The 17,776-nt window shown below is 40.4% G+C and overlaps 1 protein-coding gene across 2 annotated transcripts in view; it reads left to right on the forward strand.

The window, feature by feature from the left end:
* Window positions 1-968: 968 nt before the first annotated feature.
* Window positions 969-17,776, forward strand: part of palld (palladin, cytoskeletal associated protein) — a 178,636-nt gene continuing 161,828 nt past the window's right edge. For both annotated transcript variants that reach the window (XM_060917423.1, XM_060917424.1), the window contains exon 1: window positions 969-1,982. In XM_060917423.1, coding sequence (XP_060773406.1) covers window positions 970-1,982 — 1,013 coding nt within the window. In that variant the 5' untranslated portion in view covers window position 969. The remainder of the gene's footprint in view (window positions 1,983-17,776) is intronic.

Raw genomic sequence — 17,776 nt, forward strand, 5'->3', positions numbered from 1 at the left:
CATTTTAGACAACAATACACAACTAAGTTCATACACATATGAATGCATGACACAAGTTCTCTCAGAGACTCGATATGTTTGGGAGAGAGACGGCTACCTTTCCGACACTTTCAGTTTCATACTAATATTTCACCAACTGCAGGATGGAGCTATTTTTTGCACAAATGATTGATGTGTAATGTAACGGAATTGTTCACTGTGAAATATACTGTATTTCACAGTATATTTCAAGAAGAAGAAGAAGACCAAGGGTCTTCTTCTTCTTCTTCTTCTTCTTCTTCTTCAGTTATCTTACTTGATTAGTTGTTTGGCCATAGTTAATTATTTTTGTTCTGCATTCCAGGTGTGGGTATTAATGAATTTTTATTCATATTAAATAATATGTGAATTGAATATTGGCGTAATTTACTGCAGGATTACCTTATAAAAGTGACAGTGAAGTACATTGTGAAGCTACGTAATTTATAGTGGCTATATAGGAAATAATCATCATGCAGCCTTTACCTCTTTTTTTAGACAGTGAAAGCTGTATATTATGCATGAACACAAATTGTCAACCTGTCTGAAATGGTATTTTGATGCCATAGATTGGAAAGGATTGTCCTGATCAGTGATGCATTCATTATTTCAAGGAACCAGAAATAAGGAAAATGAAATAATGTATCATGTGATGGGATGATGGGAAGAGAGAATGATCAGACATAGTGTTGCATGCCAGTGACGCACTATTGGACTCATGGAGATATTTAGTTAATACCCATCAGCTGTGCCCAAGGAATGTCTGAGTCACTGTACAACAACTGCCCTCGAAGGGTCTCCGAGTGTGTTTACTGTTAGTGCAGGTTCTCAGTATGAGTTTGTATCTAGTCTCTGTTGGACACTCTGAGACCAGCTGTAAGAATATCAAATTTATTTATTTATTTAATGTTCAAATTGATTCATTTATATTGTGTTGCTGTCCATTGTAGGATGCAGGATGGGAGCTGGAATGACACACTCCCCCGCTCAGTGCTTCTAAAGGAAGCGTGTCCTCCAGGGGGTGTGTCTCAGGATGGGGATAGAGGCATGTTTTTGGAGGCATCCTCAGATGGCAAAGTTTACTTGGCGGAGTTCGAGGGAGAGGATGGGGACTTTCTGGAACTCTCTGCCTTTCTAAGTCAGGATGAGATTAACCGCAGTCTGGACCTGGCTCGAGAGGCCATGAGTGATGCTGAGGATCCCTGTGATGTCTCTGATATGCCAATTCCTGCCTCTTTATCCAAAGAATTTGATCCAGCACTCCAGTCCCCACCTTCTACCCTAAACTCCACCCCTCAGCATTTAACCGCAACAGAGAATCAGCCTTTTCATTCGCAAACCAAAGGTACCACACGACAGAATTCTGTTGCAATGGCATCGTCTAATCCAGCTGAAGCTACATCTGTCAAGGTTACATCCAGTCAAAGCGTTCAGCTCAACAGACCCACTCAGACCCGTACAGGCTCTGAACCCCCAGCCAACCAAAAGTCCAGCATGCCTGTGTACAAGCAGGAGCGCCCCCGGCTGGTCCATGGAGGTCTGGAGGTCAATGAGCGAGCAGCTTCCACCACTGAATTCTGCAGCCGGGCTGCCACCTTTATCGAGGAGCTCTCCTCTATTTTTAAAGGGTCTAACCGCTTTGATCACCAGGAAGATGATGACTCCTCCTCACCGGACAGTGGCTACCTGTCCCCAAAGAGCCATAAATTGGCAATGCAGCAGGCTCGGTCCTCTTCATCATCTGCATCGTTTTCTCCAGAGGTTCAGCAAGGAGCAGGTCTTGAAGGCAAGATAGAGATGGAGTCAGAAATAGATGAAAATGATCATCAGGTTGGTGAGATCAGTATGGATGGGTCAATGGCTCCTCCTCGGTTCACCCAGAAGCTGAAGAGCCAAGAGGTAGCAGAGGGGAGTCCCATTACTCTAGAATGCAGGGTGACAGGGAACCCCCAACCATTGGTTAGGTAAGTACAGATCTGTCATGTTGTTGCTTGATGCTGGAAATGTTTACAATCTTAAGAAATTATTTATTTATTTAAAACACTTTTATGTGGCAATAGTAACCATTCGGTCTATGTAACTAATGGAAAATCCTGCAGGTATAACTAGTAAACATCCATCAAACCCTGCCTGCTATACATCAGCATACCTGATATGTTGTTGACCGCCAATGAGATTACCTTTTGGCTTGGAGATATGCTATGAAACAACCGTGGCTCAGTAGATGAAGAGCAGGACCAGCCATTTCTCCTGCCAATACTGGAAGGTGCTGTCACAAACACCTATTTATAGAGTGAACGTTGCAAGGCAGTTAAGTCCCCTGTTGGTTGTGTTCCAGACCTATTCCCCTTGAAGGAAATCTGAGCAGCTAAACAATATGAAAATGGCCCCTATTTACTCATATTCAAACCAAAGTGAAATAGGCTTTAGTTTAGAAAGCACTTCTTAATTGACTGATTGTTTGATGGGTTAAATAAGCATGAAAAAAACAACATTCCATTGGCTCAAATAAATTAATTTGCAGTTTATAAAAGGTGGTAGAAAACGTTTGATGTCTTTCAAATGGCATGGGGATATTCATAAAAATGTCATTACATACTGTCTTCCTGTAACAGCAAACAGATTTAAAATACATAAATAAAGTCAAGAAAAATAAAGAAAAAATAAAGAAAAATAAAGTTTAAATAAAGAAATAAAGAAAATAAAGAAATAAAGAAAAATAAAGAAAAATAAAGTTTTCTTAGTTGAAGTCAAACCTAAGACTACTCTGAATCAATAGTAATAGCAGCATTGCATTGACTCTTGTGATTCTTGCTTTTTTAGCAGTTATGAATGATTAGGTTTCTGATGGGACTGTGGTATTAAACAGACCGAGAAGGTTTAAGATAAGGCTAATGTGTGTGTGTGTGTGTGTGAGAGAGAGAGAGATTTTCTAGTACAATTGCAACTTGAGAAATGATTTTCCATCTTGTGGACATTTTAAGTATTTAAGAAAATAGCGCAAACTGTACACTTTTAGCATTGCTGTCTCACAGCTCCAGGTTCGATTCTGAGCTCGAGGGACTGTCTGTGTGGAGTTTCTGTATGTGTTCTCCACTTGTCTGCATGGGTTTCCTCCAAGTTCTCTGGTTTCCTCTCACCAGTAGGTGGATTGACTGAGATCAGTTGCCCCTAGATGTACAGTGGTGCTTGAAAGTTTGTGAACCCTTTAGAATTTTCTATATTCCTGCATAAATATGACCTAAAACATCATCAGATTTTCACACAAGTCCTAAAAGTAGATAAAGAGAACCCAGTTAAACAAATGAGACAAAAATATTATACTTGATCATTTATTTATTGAGGAAAATGATCCAATATTACATATCTGTGAGTGGCAAAAGTATGTGAACCTTTGCTTTCAGTATCTGGTGTGACCCCCTTGTGCAGCAATAACTGCAACTAAACGTTTCCGGTAACTGTTGATCAGTACTGAACACTGCCTTGGAGGAATTTTAGCCCATTCCTCCGTACAGAACAGCTTCAACTCTGGGATGTTGGTGGGTTTCCTCACATGAATTGTTCCTTTCAGGTCCTTCCACAACATTTTGATTGGATTAAGGTCAGGACTTTGACTTGGCCATTCCAAAACATTAACTTTATTCTTCTTTAACCATTCTTTGGTAGAACGACTTGTGTGCTTAGGATCGTTGTCTTGCTGCATGACCCACCTTCTCTTGAGATTCAGTTCATGGACAGATGTCCTGACATTTTCCTTTAGAATTTGCTGGTATAATTCAGAATTCATTGTACCATCAATGATGGCAAGCCGTCCTGGCCCATATGCAGCAAAACAGGCCCAAACCATGATACTACTACCACCATGTTTCACAGATGGGATAAGGTTCTTATGCTAGAATACAGTGTTTTCCTTTCTCCAAACATAACGCTTCTCATTTAAACCAAAAAGTTCTATTTTGGTCTCATCCGTCCACAAAGCATTTCTCCAATAGCCTTCTGGCTTGTCCACATGATCTTTAGCAAATTGCAGATGAGCAGCAATGTTCTTTTTGGAAAGCAGTGGCTTTCTCCTTGCAACCCTGCCATGCACACCATTATTGTTCAGTGTTCTCCTGATGGTGGACTCATGCACATTAACATTAGCCAATGTGAGAGGGACCTTCAGTTGCTTAAAAGTTACCCTGGGGTCCTTTGTGACCTCGCCAACTATTACACACCTTGCTCTTGGAGTGATCTTTGTTGGTCAACCACTCCTGGGGAGGGTAACAATGGTCTTGAACTTTCTCCATTTGTACACAGTCTGTCTGACTGCGAATTGGTGGAGTCCAAACTCTTTAGAGATGGTTTTGTAACCTTTTCCAGCCTGATGAGCATCAACAACGCTTTTTCTGAGGTCCTCAGAAATCTCCTTTGTTCGTGCCATGATACACTTCCACAAACGTGTTGTGAAGATCAGACTTTGATAGATCCCTGTTCTTTAAATAAAACAGGGTGCCCACTCTCACCTGATTGTCATCCCATTGACTGAAAACACCTGACTCTAATTTCACCTTCAAATTAACTGCTAATCCTAGAGGTTCACATACTTTTGCCACTCACAGATATGTAATATTGGATCATTTTCCTCAATAAATAAATGACCAAGTATAATATTTTGTCTCATTTGTTTAACTGGGTTCTCTTTATCTACTTTTAAGACTTGTGTGAAAATCTGATGATGTTTTAGGTCATATTTAAGCAGAAATATAGAAAATTCTAAAGGGTTCACAAACTTTCAAGCACCACTCTGTGTGTGTGTGTGTGTGTGTGTGTGTGTGTGTGTGTCTGTGATGTCCTGCAATGGACTGGCATTCCATTCCATCCCATCCGATGCCCACTGTTCCCAGGATAGCCTCCAGGTCCACCACCACCCTGACCAGGATAAACCAGTTATTTAAAGTGAGGGTGTGAGAGAGTGTAATACATTTAATTGTGCCTATAGGGAAACAAGATGTGCCAGGACAGTAGCACAAGGTAATGCATTATATTTTCAGCAAAGGTAATAAACAAATTTGATTTGTGAGTAGTGAGAATAATTGTGTACAACCCCAATTCCAAAACAGCTGGGACACTGTGTAAAAGATAAATAAAAACAGAATGCAATGATTTGCAAATCCTTTTTGCAATATTCAGTTGAATACATCGCCTTTTTTTAACAATACTCAGTAACTGTTTGGGAACTGAGGACACTAATTGTTGAAGTTTTGAATGTGAAATTCTTTCCCATTTTTGTTTGATACACAACTTTATTTGCTCAACAGTCCAGGGTCTCGTTTGTTGTATTTTATGCTTCATAATGTGCCACATATTTTCAATGGGAAGCAGGCGAGTTTAACACCCACACTTTTTTTTAAAACTATAAAGTAAATGTTATTACTTACATTTTACCCACCATCCCAAATTTTTTGGAGTCGGGTTTTTAGCTAATTAAGATATATATTTATTCAGCAAAATATTTTACAACTAGACAGATGGAACTGCAGGTAGCTACAACTGTCCAATACAATTGTCCAGTAGTCATGTGAATAAATCAGTCGCTTTGTTGTGAAGTGGCTAAGACTTGAGTAAGAAAATACAGTATCAATCAAAAGTTTTGACACCCCTACACATTCATAGGTTTTCCTGTATTTTGTATTTTCTACATTGTACAACAATAAAGACATCAAAACTATTAAATAACATCTGGAACATATATGGAATAATGTGCTAAACAAACAATGTGTTAAACCCCCCCAAAATATTTCATATTTTAGATTCTTCAAAGTGGGGTGGCACGGTGGTGTAGTGGTTAGCACTGTTGCCTCATAGCAAGAAGGTCCTGGGTTCGAGCCCAGCGGCCAACAGGGGCCTTTCTGTGTGGAATTTGCGTGTCTCCCCCGTGTCTGGGTTTCCACCGGGTGCTCTGGTTTCCCCCACAGTCCAAAGGCACGCAGCTCTAAATTGACCGTAGGTGTGAATGGCTGTTTATGTGTCAGCCCTGCAATGACCTGGCGACTTGTCCAGGGTGTACCCCACCTCTCGCCCATAGTCAGCTGGGTTAGGCTCCAGCTTGCCTGCAACCCTGTAGAACAGGATAAACGGCTACAGTTGATGGATGGATGGATTCTTCAAAGTATCCAGCGTTTACCTTGATGACGCTTTACATACTATTGGCATTATCTTAACCAGCTTCATGAGGTAGTCACCTTGAATGCTTTTCAATTAACAGCTGTGCTTCGTCAAAAGTTAATTAGTGCAATTTCTTGCCTTCTTAATGCATTTGAGATCAAACAGTAAATAGTAAATAATAAAAATACAGTAAATAGCCCTATTGCACAACTGTAGTAATCCATATTATGTCAAGAACCGCTCAAGTAAGTAAAGAGAAACGACATCCATCATTACTTTAAGACATGAAGTGACTTTTAATTCATAAAAGTAAAGAAAACACAGTGAATTAGAAGGTGTGTCCAAACTTTTGACTGGTACTGTATAGCCAAATTTTTATTTTTTAAGATAACTGCAAGGATAACATCAAAATGTAATTTTGGTCTAAAATTGATTGAGTTCATAAACCAGAATTTTTAATGTACTAGTTTGCAGGCTCAGCCTCTCAAAGCTGATTATACTGTGGTGGTGTTTTACATTCAGAACGCTCTTGTAGACAAAAACTCCATCAACATGGACTGCAGTGACAGAGTCCATTGGAAATATTCTAGAAGTAAAACATGACATTCTTTGGTTGTTTAAATGTTTGGAAATTTTCAGTTTTCTGATATATTAGTGATGATGCATATATAAACACAGCGTGGTTGACTGTAAATCAGATGTTGTCTTATTCAATGTGTGTGATATTATTTGGCTTTTTTAGTCATGTAATTTGGTGTTTTATTCATTCCTTCAGTTCATCAATTCAATCATCATTAATACAATTCATTCAAAAACTGAGGAAGTTGAAGGACTATTTAAGTAACTATTTAACTCATGGTTAGAGGTGAATGAATTACTGAAGTTCTTTTGTCCAAAGGTATTGCAGGTCCTGAAATTACTTAGTAGAAGCTATACTGGCAATTGTACCATAGTTAATATGAGGGATCATTATGAGTGCTGGTGATCTGAATGATTAATATAGTTGGTGATGTGAGAGCTACCATCTCTCTCTCTCTCTCTCTCTCTCTCTCTGCAATTGAGTGTTAGTATAAATAGGTTGCCCCTAACCATGTCAGCAATGTCATGACTTGATGCATTCTATTGCGCTCTGTCCTCTCCACCTCTCCACACCTTCTTGGGTAATATGTAAGGAGAGGAGCTGAAGGTAAGATTTAACTGTTGATATGTAAACTGCATGAGGTGACACAGAACAAAGACAGATTCTTTATGCTCTTTATTGAGGGTGAGAATTACTCAAGTTCACCACAGTGCGCACATGGTGTAACATCTGGTGAAGGTAGATTGTGAACTCCAATTTCACAAATGTCCACAAGTCACGCTCCATTTAGTGCTACTCAGGAGATGGCCTTAGGATGTCTTGAATGCCATTTAATGTTAAAACGCACATAGAGACCTACATTCAAATGCGCTTATTCTTCCTTTACCCAGTGGGCTAATCTGTTTTTAGACAGGAGAGCCTGCTTATGGTGCTGCCCAAAGCACATAAAATGGCTGATCAGTGGATTTATTAATTTAAGGCTTCATCAGTCTAACTTTGTTAGAAATTCTGTATTCAGCTACAGCGTGATACAGCAGGGCCGTGCAAAGACCTTTGGAGGGGCAGGGGCTCAACATTCAAAAAAGGGCACTTGGAACAAATTTTTCACACAAGTTAACTTTATTCAAAACTAAATTTCAATTGCAACTGAACATTCTGTGTGTGTGTGTGTGTGTGTGTGTGTGTGTGTGTGTGTGTGTGTGTGTGTGTGTGTGTGTGTGAGTGAGAGCCATCTAAATGCTGCAGTATTCTTCAAAGCAGCAGTCTTCGGTTTGCCGTGTTCTTGAAAATGTCTATGACAACACTGTATTCAATATGGATATCTTTCTCAATTGCCAGCAGAAGAAGGTCTGACAGCCTTTCTTCATGACAAAGGCTGCGGAGTTTTGTCTTCACTAGCTTTAACTTTGAAAAGGAACGCTCTACCATTGCAGTTGACACAGGTAGTGTTCCATATATTTTCAGCAGCCCAGCCAGCTCTGGAAAAACCAAGTCGGCATTGTTCTCCTTGAGCACATAAAGCATGGATGCCACACTGGGGAGGCAAGAATGAAATGGATGGAGCAAACGGTTTAAATATAGCCTAGGCGGCTTCATTAAATGATAAACAACCCTACGCATTTACTGTTGTGTTCTAAGCTGCACAATATTGCATGTTCAGATAAGAAATGAAAGGAGACTTTCAGTGTGACCTTACCATGCCGTTCCTCGCACTGTCTCCCACTGTCAACCGCCTGCATGCGCTTTCTGCACGGAGGTTCACTGAATGCATGACGTCACGGATTGATGCCCGCATTTACATAGAAAAACGTTATTTTATAAATCTATAATTTCATATATTATTGTCAAATTGGGGCGGCACGGTGGTGTAGTGGTTAGGTGGTTAGCGCTGTCGCCTCACAGCAAGAAGGTCCTGGGTTCGAGCCCCGGGGCCGGCGAGGGCCTTTCTGTGCGGAGTTTGCATGTTCTCCCCGTGTCCGCGTGGGTTTCCTCCGGGTGCTCCGGTTTCCCCCACAGTCCAAAGACATGCAGGTTAGGTTAACTGGTGACTCTGAATTGACCGTAGGTGTGAATGTGAGTGTGAATGGTTGTCTGTGTCTATGTGTCGGCCCTGTGATGACCTGGCGACTTGTCCAGGGTGTACCCCGCCTTTCGCCCGTAGTCAGCTGGGATAGGCTCCAGCTTGCCTGCAACCCTGTAGAAGGATAAAGCGGCTAGAGATAATGTGATGTGTGTGATGTGATTGTCAAATTGTAGAGAATATTGATGTTGGAGCTAACTTATCTTTTACAAATATAAAAAAAAAAACCAAAACAGCAAAACAGTCCCTATGAAAAGGGCACTTTGGACAGCAAACAGAAAAGGGGCAGGGGCTAGAGCACCTGTAGCACCGGTTCATTGCACGTGGGTGTGATACAGTATGAACTCGAGTTCCCAACACAGACGTTAGCTGACGCTTTTCACAGAACCGTCAGGTCTCTCAGTAACATTAACAACAGACAGAACCATAGTCTGTTTCGGCCAGAATGGGGCTATCATCAACACTGATTGGTTACATTATCTGTTGGATACAGTGTAGTTTCATCCACAGTCGTGGTAGCATCAGAAAATCATATAACTGTAGATTTGTAAATTAGTAGATCATGTGCTAATGCATCCTGGCCCAAAGCTTTGTATCTGCCCTGTGTGTGAACCACATCAGACAGTTGTCTGGCTGTTCATATTCATACAAAGCTTTCCACATTAGCTGAATCACCACCTTGTCACTTTGCCCATCCTTGTGACACAGTAGACCGTGTGTTCACTATCTGACTGAATGGGCTAAATAGGTTGGCAGCTCTTAAGGCAGAAGCATCTGTCCATTTCCTGGATTTTCTTTCTTGTGTGATCTGGTGCCCCCTTCATGGGTGATGTAAAACACCAGCATGATATTGTCAGGCCTCACTAGTATGTTTGACCCCTATAGGAGTTCCTGCAAATATTGCAGCACTAGCCACACTGAGTTTATTTATATGATATTTAGACTTTTTGCTCTCTTGTTTTTGCACATGCTCCTTCATTGTTGCTGGAAGCATCAGTTGTTACAGTACCCCTCTTTACAAGGAGAAAACCTGTCCTGGATTAACACCTTAGGGTGTGCACACGCTCTACTAGTGACACTTATCTTTGTGATATGGCTGACAAGTGCCGACCATTCAGGAAACATAGAAATGTCCTGCCGTGCAACATAACCAGTTTCACGACAGGAAGTGCAATACCAATAGCATCACAGCTAAGTGTAGAAAGCCTGCATACGAGCATTTTGTAGCCATTCATGACTGCATCCTTAATGGCTGTCTAGCATTAAAAAGGCCATCATGCATGATGTTAAGCCAGGGAACAGTCCACGTAGGAGTGAAGGGAGTCTTTGTTGATAAACTTTAGTCATAGCACTTCCACATGAAAGACCAGGAGCTTTTACTGGCTCAAGATGTACTGCTGGGATTGTCAAGCCAGAAACCATTCATCAAACAAACAAACAAAACCCAGGTACACCCAGGTGAATGTCTACTAAATGAAATGTGGAAATCTATACTCACTGGCCACGTTTATTAGGAACACCCATACACCTGCTATTTTATAAAGAAAAAGAAGAAGCCTTTATTTGTCGCATAAACACAGCTTGATTCCTCTTCTGCATTTAACCCATGTGAAGCAGTGAACACACACATACCCAGAGCAGTGGGCAGCGATGCTACAGCACCCAGGGGTTAGGTGCCTTGCTCAAGGGCACTTCAGCTACGATACAGCGGGAGGGGAAAATGCTATTCATTCACTCAACTCCTCTCACATTTTTCCTTCCAGTCCCAGGACTCAAACCAGCAACCCTTTGGGCCCAAGGCTGCTTCTCTAACCTTCAAGCCATGGCTGCTTCCAGTTAGCTAATCAGTCATGCAGTTCTCTAATCAGCCAATCCCTTGACAGCAGCACAGTACATAAAATAATGCAGATACAAATCAAGAGCTTCAGTTAATGTTCACTTCATTTTTTTTCCTGCGTGTTATTGTAAAGCGACCTTGGGTTTTGAGAAAGGCGCTATATAAATTGAACATATTATTATTATGTTTTCATCACACAGCTATTTCTAGCTGGGGGTCTTAAAAAGTTTTAGCGCTGAGGGCAGGTTACATCTCGTATCCTTAGGCCTCGAGCACTTTCCTGAGAAGGCGTGCAGTTCCTAACAGAGCTGCCTTCTGTAGGAGCTCGAGTCTTGTTGTAACGTTTATTGACTTGAGGTGTACAGCAAGGTTGGATGTGACCGTGCCAAGCGCACCAATCACCACAGGGATCACTTTTGCTTTGATATTCCAGAGTCGTGTTACTTCTCTCCGCAAGTCCTGGTATTTCTCGACTTTCTCTTTCTCTTTCTCGGCGATGCCTGCATCTACTGGGACGGCAATATCGATTATCTTACAGTCTTTGTTCTTTTTGTCAACCAGCACCACATCGGGTCTCCTAGCTTGGATAGGCACAGATGTCTGTATGTTAAAGTCCCAGAGTAATTGTTATTACTATTATTATTATAGTTATTATTATTATTATCGCACCGCTCCTGTGAAGGACGGCCCCATGAGGACAGTTGAGGGTTATACCTGTTAAAACTGTTAATATTATAGTCAGGCTGTCTGTTGTTGCCCAAATGAGGATGGGTTCCCTTTTGAGTCTGGTTCCTCTCGAGGTTTCTTCCTCATGTCGTCTGAGGGAGTTTTTCCTTGCCACCGTCGCCACAGGCTTGCTCATTGGGGATAGATTAGGGATAAAATTAGCTCATGTTTTAAGTCGTTCAAATTCTGTAAAGCTGCTTTGCGACAATGTTTATTGTTAAAAGCGCTATACAAATAAACTTGATTTGATTTGATTTAGAATGGGAAAAATTGTGATCTCAAAGTGTGACTTTCACTGTGGCATGGGTGTTGGTGCCAGATGAACTGGTTTGAATATTTCAGAAACTGCTGATCTCCTGTGGTTTTCACACACAACAGTCTCTAGAGTTTACACAGAATGGTGCGAAAAACAAAAAACATCAGAACTTGTGTGCAGTCAGCGACAGTTCTGTGAATGAAAACGTCTTGTTGATAAGAGAGGTCAGAGAAAAAACAACCAGATTGGTTCGAGCTGCCAGGAAGGATATAGCAACTCATATAATCACTCTTTATAACCGTGGTGAGTAGAAAAGCATCTCAGTATGCAACAGCAAAAGACCACATTGGGTTCCACTCCTGCAGCCAGGAACAGGAATCCTAGAATCAAGAACAAGTTCCTGTTAAAGTGACCGATGAGTGTATGGTCAGAACCAATCATGGTTATGTGTTCTACTGGTGTTCTGATATGCCTAATGAATGAAACGGCAGTTGTGTTAAGAATACATTTAGGCTTATTAGACATAGCACAGTGTGGATTCTGCCAGATGTTCTGGCCCACGTACTTTCTCTTTTGCATGTTTCTGTAGTATAGTCAGCTTGCCCCTTTGTATGACAGACCCTTGCGTTTGACAATGAACTCTTAGCTGCTGGGAATTTTCATATATAAATAGTATTATTATTGGGCGGCACGGTGGTGTAGTGGTTAGCACTGTTGCCTCACAGCAAGAAGGTCCTGGGTTCGAGCCTAGTGGCCAATGAGGGCCTTTCTGTGTGGAGTTTGCATGTTCTCCCTGTGTCTGCGTGGGTTTCCTCCGGGTGCTCTGGTTTCCCCCACAGTCCAAAGACATGCACGTTAGGCTAACTGATGGCTCTAAATTGACCGTAGGTGTGAATGTGAGTGTGAATGGTTGTTTGTCTCCATGTGTCAGTCCTGCGATGACCTGGCGACTTGTCCAGGGTGTACCCCGCCTCTTGCCCATAGTCAGTTGGGATAGGCTCCAGCTTGCCTGCAACACTGTACCTGATAAGCAGCTACAGATAATGGATGGATTATTATTAGTTTTGGGTTGTGCAGCTGCCATAACATATACACTTCTATCTGTATCCTGTGTAACTTCAACCATGTGGCTTCTGAATCCATCTTCTCTGGAACGAAGTGTTGGTTGCATATGCTTCATTTGTGGCTGAGTCTATCTTTTTGTGCAAAATCACTAATCTGTAAAAATTGGTATATTAGCAGCTGATTGTATTGTATTGGTGTTGGTATTGGCATTGAGTTCACAGAGTCCCATTCAGGGTCATTTGTTCCAAGTTGGAGATGTTCACTGTTGCTCTGTATGCAAGAGTATTGTTGGGCTGCATGATCAAACTACACATTTCGGCAAACTGTGCAACCGAAATAATCGTTTAACTGAATGGATTCAATTTACTCAAGTAACTAACACTAGTCATTTGAAACTGAAGCTTTAATGATGGCATAAAAAGGCATCTAGATGTAGCATGCTTTGTGTTGGACTGAAGGAAGCAACGATCCTTGAGTAGACCAAGGATACCAGTAAATGTTCAAATGATTGCTCAAAGATTATTGAGTAGACAGTTGTTAATCTCTAGATGGCACTGTTGTCTTCCAAATTAAAAGATCAAGCCCAGTTTTGCGTTCTCTAATGGAGCTTTTCTCTGGTGTAGTTCAGATTAGCACACTGAATATATGCCAAAGTGGCTCGTACTGTAGGAACACTCAAGTCAGGAATAGACAAAATTACATCACATGTTTTGCACAGGTTTAACACTGAGAAAGCACAACAAACATACAATTTTTTTTGTAATGGATACATGTTTGTCATTTGTACATTTCTGACTTACTATACTGTTTTCTGTTACCGGTATGTGTGACTCCTACATGTTGCTATAATGAAGAAGAAAAGTGCTTAATATTATATAATAATATAAATGTAATGTGTGTGTGTGTGTGTGTGTGTGTGTGTGTGTGTGTGTGTGTGTGTGCTTGAATGGATAGACATAGTGGTTTGAAAGTTCTCAAGACATGCTCAAGAAACTACTGCAGCCAAAATACTGAAGGTATCAGAGAATGACCACAGAAAATTCCCAGAGTAATATGGTTATTATCAAAAAACCTCGAAAATTACTTTTGGTCCTTGGATAGTATCAGGGTATCTGTTTTTAATTATTCAGCACCACATTTTTAATACTAAAAAAGGCCATGTTTGATTTGTCTTCTCAGCATTCTACTAGTTTGTGTGGTTAAAAAGGAAAATCTGTGATACTGGTTATTTGATGTGCTAGTCCTGAGAGCGAGATAAATAGAATTCATGGTCTCAGGGCTGAGTTTATTTCAAGGAAATGTGTATAAATAAAGATTGATAAACACAGCAAGACTTCTGTTCTTCATTATGCGCGGTGTCTCAGATAAAGTTCACAAACATGCTGTTCTCTCTCGTTCGTTCTCTCTCTCTCTATCTCTCTTCTGATCATCCTGAAATTTTCTCAGGGTGGGAGTGCAGTTTAAATAAGGAAGTAAAGGAAGACAGACGACATTACAGGCCTTTAATTGTCACTTTGCCCATGAGAAGAGCAAGAGAATAACATACTGACTAGGAGGTCATATCTAATTAAAGGCTTATGGTCTATACTACAAAAAAAAAAAAAAAAATCAACAGGAAATCCAGTTAAGGATACACTTAATGTAAAATATTAGGCCAAATCCAAGTCTGAGAACAAGTGACTCATATATTATAATTTCTTTATATCATTACAAATGGTGGGGGGAAAAAACACAAAGCAGATTTCTCTCTTGCCTTCACCGAGTTCAAAATTGCCACCAGTACCATGGGTTTTTGGGAGACATCTCGTGTACTAACCACTAATTTCATCACTCCCTGGTCTAAAATATCATATAAGTTGCATCAAAAATGTCTGGGTATTAGTGCACATTCTTGTGCATTTATGTGTGTTATCATTTGAAAACTGTAGTTTTGCATACATTTCTCACTAAAGCCGCATTTCCATGAGATTGTTTTATGACGTACTGCCTTTTTCAAATCAGTCCAATTACAACTCTAACCTATTACACTGTGACATAAGTAAAGATTTTAAAAAGGAGCTGGACCCCAAATCATTTTGGTCTGTCCCACTATAAACACACATTAAAATTCTTTATGAAATATAATCCACAGGTGAATGTAAATGCAATGTTATTTTTCCAAGATGACACTTGGAAATCAAGGTCTGAGAGTCTGGAGGAAGAGTGAAGAGGCACAGAATTCAAGGTGTTTGAAGTCCAGTGTGAAGTTTCCGCAGTCTGTGATGATTTGGGGTGCCATGTCATCTGCTGGTGCTGGTCCACTGTGTTTTATCAAGTCCAAAGTCAATGCAGACGTCTACCAGGAGATTGTAGAGCACTTCATGCTTCCATCTGCTGATGAGCTTTATGGAGATGCCAATTTCCTTTTCCAACAGGACTTAGCACCTGCCCACAGTGCCAAAGCTACTACCAAATGGTTTGCAGACCATGATATTACGGTGCTTGATTGGCCAGCCAACTCACCTGACCTGAATCCCAAAGAGAATCTGTGGGATATTGTCAAGAGGAAGATGAGAAACAGACAACACAAAAAGACAGATGAGCTAGAGGTCGCTATCAAAGCAACCTGGGCTTCAGGAACACCTCAGCAGTGCTACAGGCTGATCGTCTCCATGCCACACCACACTGATACAGTAATTTGTGGTAAAAGAGCCCCAACTAAGTACTGAGGGTATAAATGAAAATACTTTTCAGAAGTTGGACATTTCTGTATTATAAATCCTTTTTTGATTAATTTGAAATGCTTGATTTCTGATTTTCATGAGCTATAAGCCATAATCATCACAATTAAAACAAAAAAAAAAAAGATTGAAATATTTCACTTTATTTGTAATGAATATAGAATATAGAAAGTCTACCATTTTGAATTAAATGACAAAAAAAACCCCCGAACTTTTTCACAATATTCTAGTTGTTTGAGATGCACTATTACTATTAAAATCATTTGGGCCAAACTTTGATGAAATGCATGTTGTTACATTGTATTTAAAGTATTAGGCTGCATTCGATTGGAAGCTGTAAATTGTAATTCATGACCTCCATCAAGGACAAGTCAAAGAAAATATCCCCTCACCTCAAAATTCCTACTCGTGAACTCAGGATACTCTTCTTAAATATAATTTCCACAGATTTCAGGGATTGACATCAAATCAACATGGATGCTCATACCGTCAACAGCAAACAACATAGCACTTCTTACCTTCCAGTGAGTTATATTGTATATACAACATATATACATATTCACTTGTTAAATCTGTAACACTGACTATAGTTCACTGTTTTGAGTAAGAAAACAGACATCATTCATCACAGCTTCTTGCTAGCAAAAGACAAACATGGAGGTTTCCATGTTGTACATCAAATGCACAGAGGTCAAAAATTACATTGTTACATAAGTTTTATATATACACTACCGTTCAAAAGTTTGGGGTCACTTTGAAATTTCCTTATTTTTGAAAGAAAAGCACTGTTCTTTTCAATGAAGATCACTTTAAACTAATCAGAAATCCACTCTATACATTGCTAATGTGGTAAATGACTATTCTAGCTGCAAATGTGTGGTTTTTGGTGCAATATCTCCATAGGTGTATAGAGGCCCATTTCCAGCAACTCTCACTCCAGTGTTCTAATGGTACAGTGTGTTTGCTCATTGCCTCAGAAGGCTAATGGATGATTAGAAAACCCTTGTACAATCATGTTAGCACAGCTGAAAACAGTTGAGCTCTTTAGAGAAGCTATAAAACTGACCTTCCTTTGAGCAGATTGAGTTTCTGGAGCATCACATTTGTGGGGTCGATTAAATGCTCAAAATGGCCAGAAAAATGGCTTGACTATATTTTCTATTCATTTTACAACTTAGGGTGGTGAATAAAAGTGTGACTTTTCATGGAAAACACAAAATTGTCTGGGTGACCCCAAACTTCTGAACAGTTGTGCTCATAAGTTTACATACCCTGGCAGAATTTTTGCTTTCTTGGCCTTTTTTCAGAGAATATGAATGATAACACACAAACTTTTTTTCCCCACTCACGGTTAGTGGTTGGGTGAAGCCATTTATTGATAAACAACTGTGTTTTCTATTTTTAAATCATAATGACAACAAAAAACATCCAAATGACCCTGATCAAAAGTTTACATACCCCAGTTCTTAATACCGTGTATTGCCCCCTCTAACATCAATGACAGCCTGAAGTCTTTTGTGGTAGTTGTGGATGAGGCTCTTTATTTTCTCAGATGGTAAAGCTGCCCATTCTTCTTGGCAAAAAGCCTCCAGTTCCTGTAAATTCCTGGGCAATCTTGCATGAACTGCGCGCTTGAGATCTCCCCAGAGTGGCTCAATGATATTGAGGTCAGGAGACTGAGATGGCCACTCCAGAACCTTCACTTTGTTCTGCTGTAGCCAATGTCAGGTCAACTTGGCCTTGTGTTTTGGATCGTTGTCATGTTGGAACGTCCAAGTATGTCCCATGCGCAGCTTCCGGGCTGATGAGTGCAAATTTGCCTCCAGTATTTGCTGATAACGTGCTGCATTCATCTTTCCTTCAACTTTAACCAGGTTTCCTGTGCCTTTGTAGCTCACACATCCCCAAAACATCAGCGATCCACCTCCGTGCTTTACAGTAAGAATGGTGTTTCTTTCATCATAGGCCTTGTTGACACCTCTCCAAATGTAACATTTATGGTTGTGGCCAAAAAGTTCAATTTTGGTCTCATCACTCCAAATTATCTTGTTCCAGAAGTTTTGAGGCTTGTTTCTGTGCTGTTTGGCGTATTGTAGACGAGATACTTTGTGGCATTTGCTTGGTTTTAACAGAGCCCCTGATTTTCCATTTGTTAATCACAGTTTGAACACTGCTGACTGGCATTATCAATTCCTTGGATATCTTTTTGTATCCCTTTCCTGTTTTATACAGTTCAACTACCTTTTCCCGTAGATCTGTTGACAATTCTTTTGCTTTCCCCATGACTCAGAATCCAGAAACGTCAGTGGCTGGATGAAAGATGCAAGAGTCTGTCTGGATCCCAGAA

The sequence above is a fragment of the Neoarius graeffei genome, chromosome 3 (assembly GCF_027579695.1).
Source record: "Neoarius graeffei isolate fNeoGra1 chromosome 3, fNeoGra1.pri, whole genome shotgun sequence".
Lineage (NCBI taxonomy): Eukaryota > Metazoa > Chordata > Actinopteri > Siluriformes > Ariidae > Neoarius > Neoarius graeffei.